This window comes from Bubalus bubalis, chromosome 7 (genome assembly GCF_019923935.1).
Source record: "Bubalus bubalis isolate 160015118507 breed Murrah chromosome 7, NDDB_SH_1, whole genome shotgun sequence".
Classification (NCBI taxonomy): domain Eukaryota; kingdom Metazoa; phylum Chordata; class Mammalia; order Artiodactyla; family Bovidae; genus Bubalus; species Bubalus bubalis.
In genome coordinates, this window is record NC_059163.1 from 96937698 (window position 1) to 96954726 (window position 17029).

At 39.0% G+C, this 17029-nt stretch overlaps 1 protein-coding gene and 1 non-coding gene across 8 annotated transcripts in view; both read left to right on the forward strand.

Annotated features, from left to right (window-relative positions):
• The window catches only part of CENPE (centromere protein E), an 81362-nt gene extending 68012 nt beyond the window's left edge, over positions 1–13350 (forward strand). For 6 of the 7 annotated variants that reach the window (XM_044946156.2, XM_025290343.3, XM_025290344.3 and 3 more), the window contains 6 exons: positions 1572–1757; positions 3871–3983; positions 5888–5985; positions 8408–8591; positions 10210–10475; positions 12979–13350. In XM_044946156.2, the coding sequence (XP_044802091.2) occupies positions 1572–1757; positions 3871–3983; positions 5888–5985; positions 8408–8591; positions 10210–10475; positions 12979–13073 (942 nt within the window). In that variant the 3' untranslated portion in view covers positions 13074–13350. The remainder of the gene's footprint in view (positions 1–1571; positions 1758–3870; positions 3984–5887; positions 5986–8407; positions 8592–10209; positions 10476–12978) is intronic. The other variant, XM_044946155.2, reaches the window with a different exon arrangement.
• On the forward strand, positions 4306–4378 carry TRNAE-UUC. Its single transcript has one exon. It is a non-coding gene; the product is annotated as a tRNA-Glu (tRNA).
• Positions 13351–17029: the final 3679 nt, after the last annotated feature.

A 17029-nucleotide genomic window follows, 5' to 3' on the forward strand; every position in this document is an offset into this window, starting at 1 on the left:
CTTACTGGGACTCTGTAAAGCAAACATGGTATTTTATTTTATTATCACACAAAATGACTTAGAGGGGAACCTAAGAGTAAATTATAACTGGTCATTTTCACTGAAATAAACACTCATAATAAAACAACAGCCACTAGTTTAATAAATACCAGCGGAAACCAGAAGGTCACTAGTGTACAGTAGATTGATGTATTGATTACTGCAGACCTCAGTCAGCTGGCAGAAATTTGAAACCCATCCCACAAAGCAGTAAGATGAAGAAGCAGCAACCCAGGACATGCCTTATCAGATGAGAAATCGTATGCTATTAGTTTGGAAATTATGCCAAATTAGAATAGTTTGGTAATGATATAAGAATAGATAAGTAGAATAGTTTGGTAATGATTCAGAAATAAGTAAATAGAGCATTGGAACAGAACAAAATTCAGTACACTCAGGAAAGTTTGAGAATTTGTATATGATGATGGTTAACAGCTCAGTGAGGAAAAAATGATTTACTTAATATTTTATTCAGAACAACCAGCTTGACATCTGGGGAAAAAAATATCTGGATTTCCACCTCGCTCAAACAAAAATAAAATCTGGGTAGGCCAAAAAGAAATGTATTGTCTGAGAAACCTGCATGTATATGTATGTGACTAATCTTATAAATATGAACAGACTCAGATATTTAAATTCCAGTATTTTTGGTACCTGGAAAAAAAAAAAACTAGAAATCACCTAAATGTTCATTAGTGGATGATTTCCATGAAACAGGATGTATGTATCCATGAAAACAAATATGAGAGATCTACATAGATAGCATCACCGACTCAAGGAACATTAATCTGAGCAAATTCCTGGAGAAAGGAATGGCAACCCACTCCAGTATTCTTGCCATGGAGTGAATTCCATGCATAGAGGAGTCTGGCTGGCTACACCCATGGGGTTGCAGAGAATCGACCATGACTTAGCTACTGAACAACAACAATGTGCGTTGATGATGGAAAGATCTGGAAAACATATTGTCAAGTTGGTTTTTTTTAAATGCAGAACTATAGTATGTTCCTACTGTGTGTGTGACTGTTTTTATGAATTGAATATTCACGTATGCTTAGATACACATAGACAACTTCCGGAAGGATAGACCTGGAAGAGTCAAGTTATTACCTTAGGCTCAACTGGGGTACTGAGGTGGGAAAGTTACTCTTCATCAATTGTTCCATATGCTTTTATTTTTCAAGTTCAAAACTAGATAATAAAAATAAAGGAAAAGACATATTAAAGAGCTAATTATCAACTCTTAAGTTGTGTTCATTTAAAATGTAGGTGCCTATTTTAAATGCTTGGTACCATGCTAACTAGTAAATAAACACTAAACCTTATAATGTAAAATCTGGGTATTTTTTAACTCAAAAAGCACCAGCTTATAAATTAAAAAAAAAATACATATGTAAATTGGCATTTGGCTTCTCCTTCTCTTTTATCCTTTGTTAATGCGATCTGTGAAAATGAATACCTGTATATGATTATCTTTGTCTTAATTGTGACTGTCTTTATGGCAGACCTTAAACGTATACTTTTTCTAATAGAAAATTCAAGCTCTGGAAACATCACTCCGTGAAGCTAAAGAAAGTGCTATGCATAAGGAGGGCAAGATTATGAAGATGCAGAAAGAACTTGAGATGACTAATGATGTAATAGCAAAACTTCAACGGCAAGTTAATGAAGCAAATGAATGCCTTGAAAAAACAAAAGAAATGATCCAAGTACTTCAGGTAATTTAACAATCTCATTTTACAAATAAAAGAGTGGTTCTTTTACTGCTGAATTTGGCAGATGATTTGGGACTCAGCTTTTACTTCAACTTTGTGTTATCTGTGCATATCTAAAGTTCAGGACTCAAAACTTTTAAAAAGCAAGTGACAACTTAGAAATGAAATGTAGGAATATATTTTCATCCAAAATGATTTTTATCTTCCTAAAAAAAATGTTTTTAAGAGACATATAAATATTATTCTTTATAGTTTAAAGTATATTTTTTTATTTTTCATAAAAAAGCTTATGATCCAAATAATATTTATTAAATAAGTACATTTTAAAAGTCTCTTTTCTTCCACTTAATCCCTTGTTGTTGAGTCCCACCTGCTAGCCTGTCAGCTGACTCTGACCTGTATTTTAAAGAATGTTAATGAATGTTTTTGACCCTGAGTGCCATTACACCGTCTGTGCCCTCGTTCATTGTGTCTTTACCACTCCCTTTTGTTTTAGCCCAGCCACTTCTCATTCTTCTTTTACTTGAGTCCAATCCTAATAGGTATTTGTGTTATCTCTGCTCCAGTGTCTCTTCTTTGGAGTTAAAATTGGGAACTAGTCAAGAATGTCTCTTTTTCCATTATTTAATATTGTTCTAAAAATTCAGGCTCACTCAATGAGACATGAAACAGAGAGGCAAGAGAAAATAATCTTTTTGTTTTGGTGACAAATGTTGGTATAGCTAAAAACCAAGAAAATTCACTGTGAAGCTTTAGAATTTTGAGACTAATATTTTAATATTTCAAGTAATTTAATGACCACATTTTTATTCATTCAACAAATATTTGTTGGCTACCTGCTATGTGTTAGTCATTGTTCTAGATGCCACATGTACAGCAATGGGATAAAAAAGTTTCTCCCTTCCTTCAAGGAGTTTACATTATCATTCAGGAAGTGAGAAAATAATGAAATATATATGTGTGTGTCAAATAGTGAAAAATGCAATGGAAAAAAATTAAGCCAGACAAGGTACGGGGATACTGAATAAAGTGGGAGTGTAAGGGAAAGAGATGTGATTTTATAAAGGGTTACTGAGGAGGGCCACACTTTTAGAGTGATGTGAAGTGATGGGGTGAGCAGTGTGGTAGAAGGGCCTTCTAGACAAAGGAAGTAGCAAACACGAAGGTCTCAACACAGAAACAGCAAGTCTAGACATGTTTAGGAAACCACAAGAAGGCCAGTGTCTTCCTGAACAGAGTAAGCAAGAGGATAGAGGTGGGAAAGGAGGTGAAAAATAGCAGAGAGCCAAATCAAAAAGGGTCTTGCAGGCTCCTCTGGTTTTTATTCTGAGTGGGATGGGAAATCATCAGAGGATTTTGGCTAAAGGATATCATGGTCTTAGTTAATTTTTAAACAGTTGTCCTTTGAAGAGAGAATCCAGGAGAGTGTATTAATGTGACACGCTAGCTGCTATAAAAAAAGGGAACCAAAAATGCAATGGCTCAAATAAGATGGAAGGTTATTTCTTCTCTAGCTCATGTAAAAGCCTGAGTTGCAAGTTGGTGGATGGACCATCTTTGACTATAAAATATCCTCAGCAGGGAATCCCCTGGTGGTCCAGTGATTAAGACTATATGCTTCCACAGCAAGGGGATGTGAGTTCGATCCCTGGTGGGGAACTAAGATCCCGCACACCATGTAGTGCAGCCAAAAATAAACAAAAAGTTTAAAAAAAAAAAACCCTCAACAATGCTGAGTAATACTTTGTGCCTTAAATTTGATTCCAGTTTGATATTTATATTGTTTTACTGACATCTTTTTCTTTCATTTTCCTGATTAACCTATCTCTATCCATTTCATTGTTTTCCACCTCTGTTTCATTTGTTTAGGTAGATTGTTTTAAATTGGGAAAAAAAACTTGTTGAAAGAAACAAAATTATATGTTCTCTAAATACATATTCGCTTCCAATTACTTTACCTCAAATATCTATCTGTTATTCGTTTCAGGGTTAAAATTTGTGCCTCCCCTGCTTTTCATATATTAAAAGATTGCTTTTTCCAAATGCTGCCAGATCAAGGCAGCTCTTCAAAATTTCTATAAAATTATTATATTTTTCTGTTCTTTAAAACATTTAGGACAAAGCTGCTTTAGGAGCTAAACCTTATAAAGAAGAAATTGAAGATCTCAAAATGAAGTTGGTGAAAGTAGACCTAGAGAAGATGAAAAATGCGAAGGAGTTTGAAAAGGAGTATGTCTATGCCTTAATTGAACATGCTTTTAAAAGCTTAAATTTCCTTTAACTATATAAATTTCTTTACATTAGTTAAGTTTTTAAAATATAAGAAATTATTATTATTTGCTTTTCTAAAAATAAATTCAACCACTCACGGATTTCAAATTTATTAAATTCTCATTACATATGTAAAGGTTTTAAAATAAGCACAATCTCGGTTGCTAACACTATGTCTTTTTTTGGGGGAGGGGGTGCTTTTTGCTCATTATGTATAAATAGCTTTAAAATACCCTTTTTATGCTTGAAAGTGAATGTTAAAAACCCTGTGGTGGGGAGTTCCCTGGCAGTCCAGTAGTTAGGACTTGGTACTTTCACTGCCATGGCCCCAGGTTCAATCCCGGGCCAGGGAAGTAAGATTCAGCAAGCCACAAGATGTGGCCAAAAAAAGACCTGTGGGTTCCAGTTTGCTAAGGTTTCTGTTGGTTTTTACTTATTTTATTTATTCTTTCTGTCATGTTTTTGTGGAAAAGTTGTATTTCCTTTTAAATTATAATACCTAATACCCAAGTGAGTGAGTGAAGTTGCTCAGTCGTGTCCCAACCCTTTGCAACCCCATGGACTGTAACCTATCAGGCTCCTCCATCCATGGGATTCTCCAGGCAAGAATACTGGAGTGGGTTGCCATTTCCTTCTCCAGGGAATACCCAAGAGCATATTCTTTTTTACTTATTTATTTATGTAGTACCATATACATGGGGCTTCCCTGGTAGCTCAGATGGTAAAAAGAATCTGCCTGCAATGTGGGAGACCTGGGTTCAATCCCTGGGTCAGGAAGATCCCCTAGAGAAGGGAACAGCAACCCACTACAGTATACTTGCCTAGAGAATTCCATGAACAGAAGAGCCTGATGGGCTACAGTCAATGGGATTGCAAAGAGTTGAACACAACTGAGTGACTAACACACACACACTCACACATACACACCCCATATACATAATAGCATGCCTGAAGTTCTTTGTGATATAGAATAATGAAAAGACCATTAGTGTCAGGGAAACTAAGTTAGAAATATATTGCCTCTAATGAATATATCACCTTTAACAAGCTGTTTATCTCTCTGGGCTTCACATTCATAATCAATAAAAGGGTTGGTTTATATTAAAGGATTTCTTCCCTCCTGGCTCTTAACGTTTTTAATTCTTCCTATAAATCTTTAATATTTAATGATAATGTGTAATTTTGCCAAATACGTAGCACTCCAGATCTTCATTCATTCTAACCAGCCTTCCAGTGATAAAAAGTGAAACATATCTGTTAAGATCTTCATCATAAAAAGCAATTTTACTTACAGAATAGAATCAGCAGATACTGTCAGCCTCTAAAAAAAGCAGAGTATCTTACAATTTATCTCTGCTGATTAATGCTTAAGCAAACAGTTCATAAAATGTCTCTACCAGGGAACAGTGAGCAGAATTTGACCTTTGATTATAATGCCTTGGACCAGAGCTGCAGCTAGGGTTTGCTTTCCTGACTTTAGAACGGAAGCTGCTTTTTGCTTTCATGCTCTGGTGATTGTTATACCGTCTTGGTATTTACTTGTTTTATGGTGCCCCCAGGTATAACTTTACTCAATATACCTTTAATAGCTATTGAGCTTCCAGAAATTTAAATAGAAATGATTTCTCAGTGTTAAAAAAAGAAATCATTCCTGCAACCAGACAAAATACTTGCAATTTGATGATAAAATAGCTGTGAGGTGCATGATACCAGGAAGGTATCATAAGGCGTTACCTACTGCTACCTATAAACATTATGTTGATATGATGTGTCTTGCTAGAAAATGCTTGACAGCAGTTGTGTTTATTCCTTCATTAAAAATCTGTTTCTGGGTTTTTACATATTTCTGTTGCTCTTAATAGAATTGCTTCAACAAAAGCCACTGTAGAATATCAAAAAGAAGTTATAAGGCTATTGAGAGAAAATCTTAGAAGAAATCAACAGGCCCAAGATACCTCAAGTAAGTGAAAAATGCTGATACTTCCTGATCTTTCCATTTTACTTCAATACACTTAAACATTTTGAAGAGTACTATTATAGATAATGACAATCAAGAATAAACCTAAATTAGTCACTGATTTAGAAAAAACTTGTTTTTCAGATGAATTCATTGGGCTTATATTTATCCTGTGATATCTCCTTAGTTTCCTATAATCTTGACTGTTTCTCCATTATACATTCTTAGAAAATAGGAAATTTGCTTTTGCATTATCAAATCTTTACATATTAGTGAAGATATCTTCAGTACTATAAAAGAATGACTTAACTATCAGGGTAGAAGTACACTTCCCAATAAAAATACAAGCACATATCTTAGTAGATTGTAACCATATGCACAGTAAAAATATCCATTCACAGTAAAAATAAATATTATCCGACTTGTTCTTACTGGCAGGTGGTTTGAAATTTATCATAGGAACAGTCTTCAAGTCCAGTGATCAAATTTCTGCCTATATATCTCTCAGTTCAGTTCAGTTCAGTCGCTCAGTCGTGTCCGACTCTTTGCGACCCCATGAATCATAGCACGCCAGGCCTCCCCGTCCATCACCAACTCCCTGAGTTCACCCAAACTCACGTCCATAGAATCAGTGATGCCATCCAGCCATCTCATCCTCTGTCACCCCCTTTTCCTCCTGCCCCCAATTCCTCCCAGCATCAGAGTCTTTTCCAATGAGTCAACACTTCGCATGAGGTGGCCAAAGTACTGGAGTCTCAGCTTTAGCATCATTCCTTCCAAAGAAATCCCAGGGCTGATCTTCAGAATGGACTGGTTGGATCTCCTTGCAGTCCAAGGGACTCTCAAGAGTCTTCTCCAACACCACAGTTCAAAAGCATCAATTCTTCAGCACTCAGCTTTCTTCACAGTCCAACTCTCACATCCATACATGACCACTGGAAAAACCATAGCCTTGACTAGACAAACCTTTGTTGGCAAAGTAATGTCTCTGATTTTCAATATGCTATCTAGGTTGGTCATAACTTTCCTTCCAAGGAGTAAGCATCTTTTAATTTCATGGCTGCAGTCACCATCTGCAGTGATTTTGGAGCCCCAAAAAATAAAGTCTGACACTATCTCTCAAACTATACCTTTTTCTGTATTTCTGTTTCTTGTGTTTCATTTATCAAGAGAAAACGCTGACCAATACTTAGATCAGCTTTGTAGAGGGACAAGCATTGAATTCAGTCAAGGACAGGTCTCTGAATTGATTGCCCTCATTTAATGCTGTGTGAAACCCTGAGGGCAGCCCTGACTTAGCTTATGTGTGTAATTGTTTTAAGGGTCACACTAAAAGTTGTATGTGCGAGCACGCTGAAAATTCTGAAGGTCTAGCAAATGTAGGATGATATTTGTGTGTGTTATTGTCCACTCATTTAAAAAAAAAAATCAGAGTACACTTCGCTGGTGATCTGGTGGTTGAAGAATCCACCTTGCAACGCAGGGAATGAAGGTTCAATCCCTGGTCAGGGAACTAAGACCCACATGCCGCAGAACTACTAAGCCTGTGTGCCGTAACTAGAGAGCCCGTGGGCCACAACAAAAGAACCAGATGCCTCAACTAAGACCTGACCAGCCAAGTAAAGAAAGAAAGAAAGAAAGAATCAGAGATAGTGTTAAGGTGATCACAGCTGCAACCTGAAAAACTTCAAGAGATAAAAATAGACCTGAGAGTTCCTTGTTGTTACAGGAGGATCAGTATAAGTACTCTTGATTTGTGACTTTCATGTTGTCCCTGATTTCAGAATCATTCAAAAGGAAATAGACATCGAGTATCTTCCCCACACACACCTTTACCCTTCTTTAAGAAATTGCCAGTGACCCGGTGGATTAGTCTACGTCAGAAAGCACCTCACAGTTTCATGCAGTTTTATCTAAAATGTACAAAGCAGTTCCTTACATTACTTCTGCACACATAGGGTAGAATCCTTAATAATGTATGCTTTAATATCAACCTCAGGTTCATTTAGTGAACAGTATTGAGTGCTCGAGGTTCACTGAGTGGTGGACCCCACACACACACACACACACGCTGTAGGAGGAAGTCTGCCAGGTGGTCCCACTGGTAATAGAAGACCGACGAGTGAGGGACGGCTCTGTCTGGGGAGGACCCTTACTACTGCAGCCACGGAAAACAGTCCTAACAGGGTTATGGTAGTAGGATTGATTGGTAGAAAGCAGCAGGAGGATTCTAGAGCTATGTGAAATTGATGGCCAAATAGGCATGTGAGGTAAGGGAGAAGGAAGTCAGGGTTGACTTCCAGATAGAGGGTGGTCGAGGTATTTTTATTTTTATGACTTAGTGCCCTTTGTTACGGGTTTGTGTGTTTTTAATTTTGAGCTATTCAAATTATCCCCCACCTGTCTGTGCTTCTGTGTCCCACAGTACTATCAGAACATATTGATACTCAGCCTTCAAATAAACCCTTAACCTGTGGAGGTGGCAGTGGCATTGTACAAAGCACGAAAGCTCTTATCCTGAAAAGTGAATATATACGGCTGGAAAAGGAGGTTTCTAAGTTAAAGCAGCAAAATGAACAGCTCATGAAGCAAAAGAATGAACTGTCAAGGTAAGATCGCCTTATATGATACAGAAATTACATCTGTTACATGTTGGGGAGAATGGTGTAAACACATAAGTTGTGTCTTTTTAGTTTGTTTTCTTTTGGGCGGGGGGACTCTTTCCCAACTAAATATTTTTTGCATTTGATAATCCTTCACACAATATGGAGAAAGTAACTGTTAAAGTTCATATGTCTTTTCTAAAAGGAATAGGAATACAGTAGCACCGTTCCATCTGTTTGCCATGTATCAACTGACCTATGTTTAACTAAGCCAAGAACCAGGAAGTAAAGAAAGATCTTTGAGGGGGCAGCTCATATATACCACAAGTCCATATACCCAAGTCAGTGGGCCCTACTCAAGGAAGAGCCCCTTAGGTCCCTTACTGTAGCTGCTTAGTTTTACTTGTAAACGTATCTAACAAATTTAATTATTTGGCTTATACCCAAGAATAGAATCTTGTACTAACCTCTACTAGTGATACAATAGAGGAAAAATAGGCATTAAACTAATAAGTAAAGTCCACAACTAACTAATTCTTTGTAGTGAGTGCTGTCAATCAAACAGCAACATCAAAAAGTAGGACATGAGGAAAGAGTATATAACAGAGACATCAAGTCTTGGTGTGGGGAGTGGTGTTGATCAAGAGATTAATCTTTAAGATTCAGTGTGAAAACTGAATAGAGGTTAGGCCAGATGAAAGGAGAGGCAGGTAAGCTCTCTAGGCTGAGGGAATGGCATGTGCACATGCTCTGAGTCAGAAACAGTGACCTGCTGGTGGAGCTGAAAGACATCCAGTGTAGCAAGGGCAGAGACGGAGACAGTGAGGCGTGAGATGAAACACCAGAGGGAACTGGCCCGGATAGCACAGGCCTCCAGAGGTCACTGGGAGGACGTTTGGAGGGGATCTGAAATGTAATGGAAGGATTTCCTCCACTGGAGGAGACCCTGACCTTCCAAGATCAGACAGGATCTCGGTATTGGAGGCCCCAGCTTAGGAATTTGTTTATTGTTGCCCAAGCAAAAGATAGTTTTGGCATGGACTGGAATGGTGCCAGTGCAGATAAAAAGAAGGAGATGAATTTGAGGAATAAGTATGAGGAAGACGAGGCCCTAGGATTGTTGCCCAGGTTTCTCTCTGGAGGAACCAGAGCAATGTGGTAGCATTTCCTCTATGAAGCAAGAATATAATGAATCCAGGAAAGCACCACGAATTATTTCTCTTAAAATAACAGATAATTAGAGTCATCTATCCCAGAGACTAATTATGGCCACAGAATACACTAGATCATATCATCGATTCATTTAAAAATCTGATATCATTTCTTTTCAAACCCCCATGATTATGGAGATTTACTACAACTACTCAGTTTATACTGACCTCATTTCATTGTCTGAACTGTAGAAACAGTCCAAACAGGAAGCATTAGGTTGAAACGAGAATGTAAATATGATTAAATGCTCAAGTTTATGTTATGTATATTGTAACACACACCACAATTTAAAAACATTTTTTTTTAAGTGTGAATACATTGCAGGAATTGCAGTCTGTGGTCTCCTTTTTTCTCCTCCTACTCCCCCTCGCCCACCACCACCACATTTAAGCTATTATCATCATCTTTCCAGTGAGGTCAAGACATGGAAGGAGAGAACTCTTAAAAGAGAGGTTCACAAAGAAGTAACTTGTGAGAATTCTCCAAAGTCTCCTAAAGTGACCAGGACACCCTCTAAAAAGAGACACCATATATCTTCTCAATGCAAGGAACGGAATGTCCAAGATCCTGTGCCGAAGGAGTCGCCGAAATCTTGGTTTTTTGATAACCGATCAAAGTCTTTGCCAGTACCTCCTCCAGTTCGCTATTTTGATAACTCAGGTTTAGGCCTTTGTCCAGGTAGGTAAATATACTGCTTACTCAGAAATGGGGGGATAACAGTGGGAGCTTCTCTTTACTACGTGATGCCACAGGGCAAGTATCGACAGGAGAGGATGCAGTTGACCAACCACAGGGCAGAGACTTCATTGCTTTCTGGGGGGACAAAATTTCTCTTAAGCGTAGTCACTGTTTACCCTGAGTGAAGTCTGTGTGTTAAACCGTCATCTTTTCCCTGAAATGGACAAGCAACACTTCCAAGGACATAAAGACACTACCCTATACACAAAACTACTTTTACTGAAAAAGACTTTCTTATGAATTCAGTGGGCCAGTATTTCCAGTAGGATTATATATTCATTTTACACAAGCCAGATCATAGACTTGTATCATTTACTGATTCATTCAGTCAACAGAATTCTTTAATATCAACTCTGTGATACATATTATACCCTAATGGTGAAGTAACAAGCAAAACTAGATGCAGTTCCTGTCCTCCTAGAGCTTACAGTGTACTAGGTATAGACAGCAATCAGGTAGTCAAAGGGAAAATTCTAGGGTGCAAACGGCTCTGAGGTTTACAGTAGGTTTTTGTTTTAGGAATATTACGAAAGTCTTCCTTGAAGAGGGGAACTGAGATCTAACAGGTTAACGGGAGCTAGCTGAACAGAGAGAGGAGGGCCGCGCATTTACAGACAGAACATTGACAGCCCCAGCCAGAGTAGGAGGGACCACGGTCAGGGGAGGGCTGAAAGAGCATGATGTGGCCAGAGCGCAAGGAACGCAGGCTTCTGTGGATGGAGTCAGTGAAGCAAAGAAGAGAGGCAAGAGCCAGACCTGCAGAGCACACTCTCTGTAGAGAGTGTGAAAGAATTTAAACTTGACCCTGAGAGCAGATGGAGGAAGCCTTCAGATTTCAAACAAGAGCAGAGGAGCGTGATGGCGCGTACATTTTGAACACATTGCCTCAGCTGTAGGGTAACCCACAAATCATGGGAGCAAGAGTGTAACAGGTGCCTGGGCAAGGGGACAGCGTGAACTTGGGCAGGCACAGTAGAGTCGAGGAGACGCGACAGATGGGAGAGATCTGGAGGTAGAATCAGCAGGCTCAGTGCCTGATTGGATGGAGTGGGTGTCGGGCATCAGGCTCACCCCCAGCTCTGCGGAGGCACTGTCCACAGAGATGGGGAACGTGCCAGGAGAAGCTCTGTAATATGGTGTGTCTTAGCCTTTCTCACCACATGCCAGGAGTGCATGGCCAGAGCCCTTTGTGACAGGGTATCCACCTGTCAGAAATACCCTATTATGCATTTGTAGAAACCTAAAACAAAAAAAGCTTCATCAAAAGAGGCAGCTGCCAGATATGTAAAGCTCTGAGCAAAGGTTGCCAGGGTGTATGAGAGCTCTGAAAAGTCAAAGTTTTAGTCGCTCAGTGGTGTCTGACTCTTTGGGACCCCACGGACTATATCTCTCTCCAGGCTCCTCTGTCCATGGAATTCTCCAGGCAAGAACATGGGAACTGTGACAAAGGAATCAGTTCATTCTCATCAACTGCACATCAAAATTGAATCAAGTCAGCACCTTGACAGTGCTCTTAGGGAGATAGTACAAAACAAAACAATTTGGAAAAAAAAAACTGAAACTATTCAGCTCTTTGAATAGTATTTAACAAACACTTAAGGACCTTCCACTAGTTAACACTTCCATAGAGCTTTTGGTGTACACACACACACACACACATACCATTTTAGAAGGGTCTTTGGAAAAACTGATATGTTTTCTAATCACCTTTTGGCAACTGCAAATAAAAATGCTTAAGTCTTTTTATCAATACATGGATCTTTCTGGTATGATTTTTAAGTGAAATAAAAGGTGGGGGGGAATACATAAATCAAAAATTCACCAATTCAGAATTAAAGAACGTAATCCTTGAATTAGTATTAATAAAATATCAATCTAAAAAGTTAATGTCAGTTTTTAATTTTAATTATAAAAGGAAATTTTCATTATCTCAAGATCAGCTATCCTAGATTTATGCATATATAATTTTAAAACAGTTATTACTTATAAGTAAATAGATGCAGTTAAAGTGCCTTTTTAAACCTTCAAAGAAAGCTTTCCAACGATGGCTAAGTATTCTCTAAAATACATAGTAGTGTATAGCACACTAGTTTTTCCCTGAAAATAGGACAAAAGAAAATCAAACTCAGCTAATCTGTTTGATTCACTTTGCTTCTCAGATTGATGGATTCCAACTAAAAATTTATTACTTCTAGGTTTTATGTACAATATGGTTTTTCTAACCATTCATTTTATGGGAAAATGGGGAATAAACATCTTCAACTCTGATGAAGTGAAGCGTACCTTTTTAACAAGGAAATTAATGACCGTGTCGAAGCGCCATGTTTTATTCTTCACATGTCTCTACTGGCACAACATCCTTTCCACTTTAGTTATATTTGGGTTTTGTCTATGTTTTCACTAAGATTACTTTTGTTGTTGATATTTTTTTTTTCCTCCTCAGAAGAACAAACTGCTGAAGTGGAGACCGAGGATCCCCAGCCAGGTCCTTGGCAAATGTCGTCAGGAAAAGATGTGCCAGAGTGCAAGACTCAGTAGACTCCGCTCTGCCACTTTCCTGCAGGCCCAGCATTCCATGTTTGGAAATGTCTGTGTTTATTTCTTTATGTGTCTATCCCTGGCAGTCATGTCTCAATCCAACTTCAGTTCAGTTCCCACTTTGCCACTAGGGTTGGAAGATGAAGGAATGGGATGCATTCCCATAATCTAGAATGGTGATAGCAATATACCTTCTTCTTAAATGTGGTAATCCTTTAGAAGTTGAAAAGTTTTATTTATTTATATGTTTTATAAAGAATAAAGTTATTGAAGGAAATTTCCAATCTTTCCATGTATACATAAAATGTATATATTTTTATTAATATAAAGTTATCCACATATGACTTAGAGAATTCCAAAGCATAAGTCATAAGTGAATATAAAGTATCATTTGATTAACAAAATTACAGACTCTTCTTTTAGTGTCTTGAACATTCAGTAAATGTTTGATTACTTGTTCCAGATCATAGCACCATGTAATTTAACTGATGGTTTCTTGGGGGGATACTCAGAGTATATCTGGCCCTCCTCTCTTCTTCTGTGTTGACTTTCAGAATTTTCCTGTAAAAATATACATATGCATTCCATATTTCGGCTGTTAAGGGATAGCAAGTGATACAGCCTCTGCATTTTCTAGTTTTAATCTTCCTTTTGCTGAAACAGCTATGGAAGTTGTTTCTCACTTTCCAGTTACAACCCACCCCACTCTCTGTGCAAGCACTCTAAATTGGTTTGTTATTAGACTTTGTAGTCGGTTGCACTTCATTAGCAACTGGAAAAAAACCACACCAATTTATTGTGTCCTTTAATTTTAGACATGAGGAAACAGCGCCAGAGTTTCTATCAAGGTAGAGTTTTCTAAATCTGAGGTGCCCACAGATACACAAGGCATCTGGACTTCATGTAGTCTGTAAAACCTCTTAAGTTCAGTATTAACTTGTGTGTGTGGATCCATTTTTCTAGGATACTAAGGTTCATACTGTCTCTTGTCATATCCCCAGAGGGGTCTCTGACCTATAAGAGGTGGTTATGAACTATGGTTTTAGAAAGTATCTGATACTTTATATCACACGATTTTGAAAAACCACACAAAACAGCAAGATGCATTTAGAACAGAGTTAGTGATTTCAAGGCATTCTTGGCTCTTTGGTAAGAATATTTATTCAGAGAAAGAGATTATGAATTGCATCATAGTCATCATTCTAAAGTCTGTGGATAGGATATTTTCCCTTATCTTAACACCGTCATAGGAATTCACTAACGCTAAGGGGAAAGTGTCCCCTCCTATAATCCTGTCACCTGGACCTGTTTCTCCTTTCCACCGTTATCCAAACAAGACGCCGTAACAGCACTGGGGGTTTGATTCTTTACAATGTCCGCTTCCCCCAAAGTATTGACAATGGTAGGTAAATCCACCTGAATAATAAAACTGCTCTGTGTATGCTCACACAATTGTGTCCAACTCTGTGACCCCACAGACTATAGCCCGCCAGGCTCCTCTGTCCATGGGGTTTCCCGGGCAAGAATACTGGAGTGAGTCGGCATTCCTTTCCCCAGGGAACTAAAGGCCATTAACAGTAAAGTCAGTCATCGGGTTTCCAATCTAACAGAATGTTGCTTAAGTCTCTGAATTTGGATGTTCAGTTCCTTCCTCAGATTTGGGAAGTTTGGGGGCCATTATTTTTTCAAATCACTTTTTGTCCCCATCTCTCTTCTCAAAGTACCACCATATGTTGGTCCACTAAGTACCTAAGGCTCTCTACACTTTTCTTTTTTCCTTTAGGCTTCTCTGACTGGATAATTTCAAATGGCCAGTTTGTTGATTTTTCTGCTTGATCAAGTCTGCTGTTCAACCCCTCTAGTGAATTTTTCAATTGGATTATTATTCAGCACCAGAATTTGTTTGGTTCTTCTTCATAGTTTCTATTTACTTGTTAATATTTTCATGCAGTTCATGCATTATTTTCCAAAATTCATTTAGTTGTCTGCATTGTCTTGTAGATCATTGAGCTTCTGTTATTTTTAATTCTTTGATAGGTGATTCTTAGATCACCATTTTTTTGAGTTTCAGGAGATTTATCTTGTTTCTTTTGATAGTCCATGTTTGTGTGCCTTCTGATGTTTTGCTGGGTTTTATGCATTTGAAAAAAAGCAGCCACCTCTTCTAGTCTCATACAGGGAAACACCTTCATCAGTCAACTCGTTTATAGATTCTAGGGGGCCTCTGAAACCTTTGGAGGGTATGCTGCTTCCCTGGGCTTGCAAATGAGAGGGTTGCCAAATTCCTTTTCAGGCGCGCATGATCTCTCCCTCTGGTGTCCGTCTGCAGTACTGCAGGCTCTTTGGTGCAGCAGCAGCAAGTCACACCACGGTCCTTTTTTCTCATCGGCCCCCAGGCATCCAAAGTGTATCAGCTTCCCCGTCAGCACCCCAAGTCAGGCGAAACACAAACCAGTCTCTAGTGCAGCCATTCAGAAAGCTGGAACACCAGACACTCACTCTTCTCCTCCCTCCCAAGAATGAAGCCTCCAGGGGGCACCTGGGCCTGACTGCAGAGCCACACCAGTCTCTGCAGGTTCTCTGGTGCCAAGCCATGCCAGTTCCATGAACACTCCGAGTCAGGGGAGAGTAACCAGTTACTCAGGCACCCCTCAAAAAGCTGGAACTTCCGATGAACCTTCCACTCTCCTCTTTCCCCTGCGCCCCATGATGGGGAAACTGAGCCAGGGGCTAAGCTGTGCTAGCCCAGGGAGGGGTGGCTACAGGTGAAGTGAAACAGCTCTTCTCACCTGCTTCAGTGTGGCCGTTTCCAGCTTTGCCCTGACCTAGGGTACTGCCACCAGGGAAGCCCTTTTTTTTTTTTTTTTTTTTTTAAACTTTACAATATTGTATTAGTTTTGCCAAATATCGAAATGAATCCGCCACAGGTATACCTGTGTTCCCCATCCTGAACCCTCTTCCCTCCTCCCTCCCCATACCCTCCCTCTGGGTCATCCCAGTGCACCAGCCCCAAGCATCCAGTATCGTGCATCAAACCTGGACTGGCGACTCGTTTCATACATGATATTATACATGTTTCAATGCCATTCTCCCAAATCTCCCCTCCCTCTCCCTCTCCCACAGAGTCCATAAGACTGATCTATACATCAGTGTCTCTTTTGCTGTCTCGTACACAGGGTTATTGTTACCATCTTTCTAAATTCCATATATATGCGTTAGTATACTGTATTGGTGTTTTTCTTTCTGGCTACTTCACTCTGTATAATAGGCTCCAGTTTCATCCACCTCATTAGAACTGATTCAAATGTATTCTTTTTAATGGCTGAGTAATACTCCATTGTGTATATGTACCACAGCTTTCTTATCCATTCATCTGCTGATGGGCATCTAGGTTGCTTCCATGTCCTGGCTAATATAAACAGTGCTGCGATGAACATTGGGGTACACGTGTCTCTTTCCCTTCTGGTTTCCTCAGTGTGTATGCCCAGCAGTGGGATGGCTGGATCATAAGGCAGTTCTATTTCCAGTTTTTTAAGGAATCTCCACACTGTTCTCCATAGTGGCTGTACTAGTTTGCATTCCCACCAACAGTGTAAGAGGGTTCCCTTTTCTCCACACCCTCTGCAGCATTTATTGCTTGTAGACTTTTGGATCGCAGCCATTCTGACTGTCGTGAAATGGTACCTCATAGTGGTTTTGATTTGCATTTCTCTGATAATGAGTGATGTTGAGCATCTTTTCATGTGTTTGTTAGCCATCTGTATGTCTTCTTTGGAGAAATGTCTATTTAGTTCTTTGGCCCATTTTTTGATTGGGTCATTTATTTTTCTGGAGTTGAGCTGTATGAGTTGCTTGTATATTTTTGAGATTAGTTGTTTGTCAGTTGCTTCATTTGCTATTATTTTCTCCCATTCTGAAGGCTTCCTTTTCACCTTGAGAAAGCCTTTGACAAAATT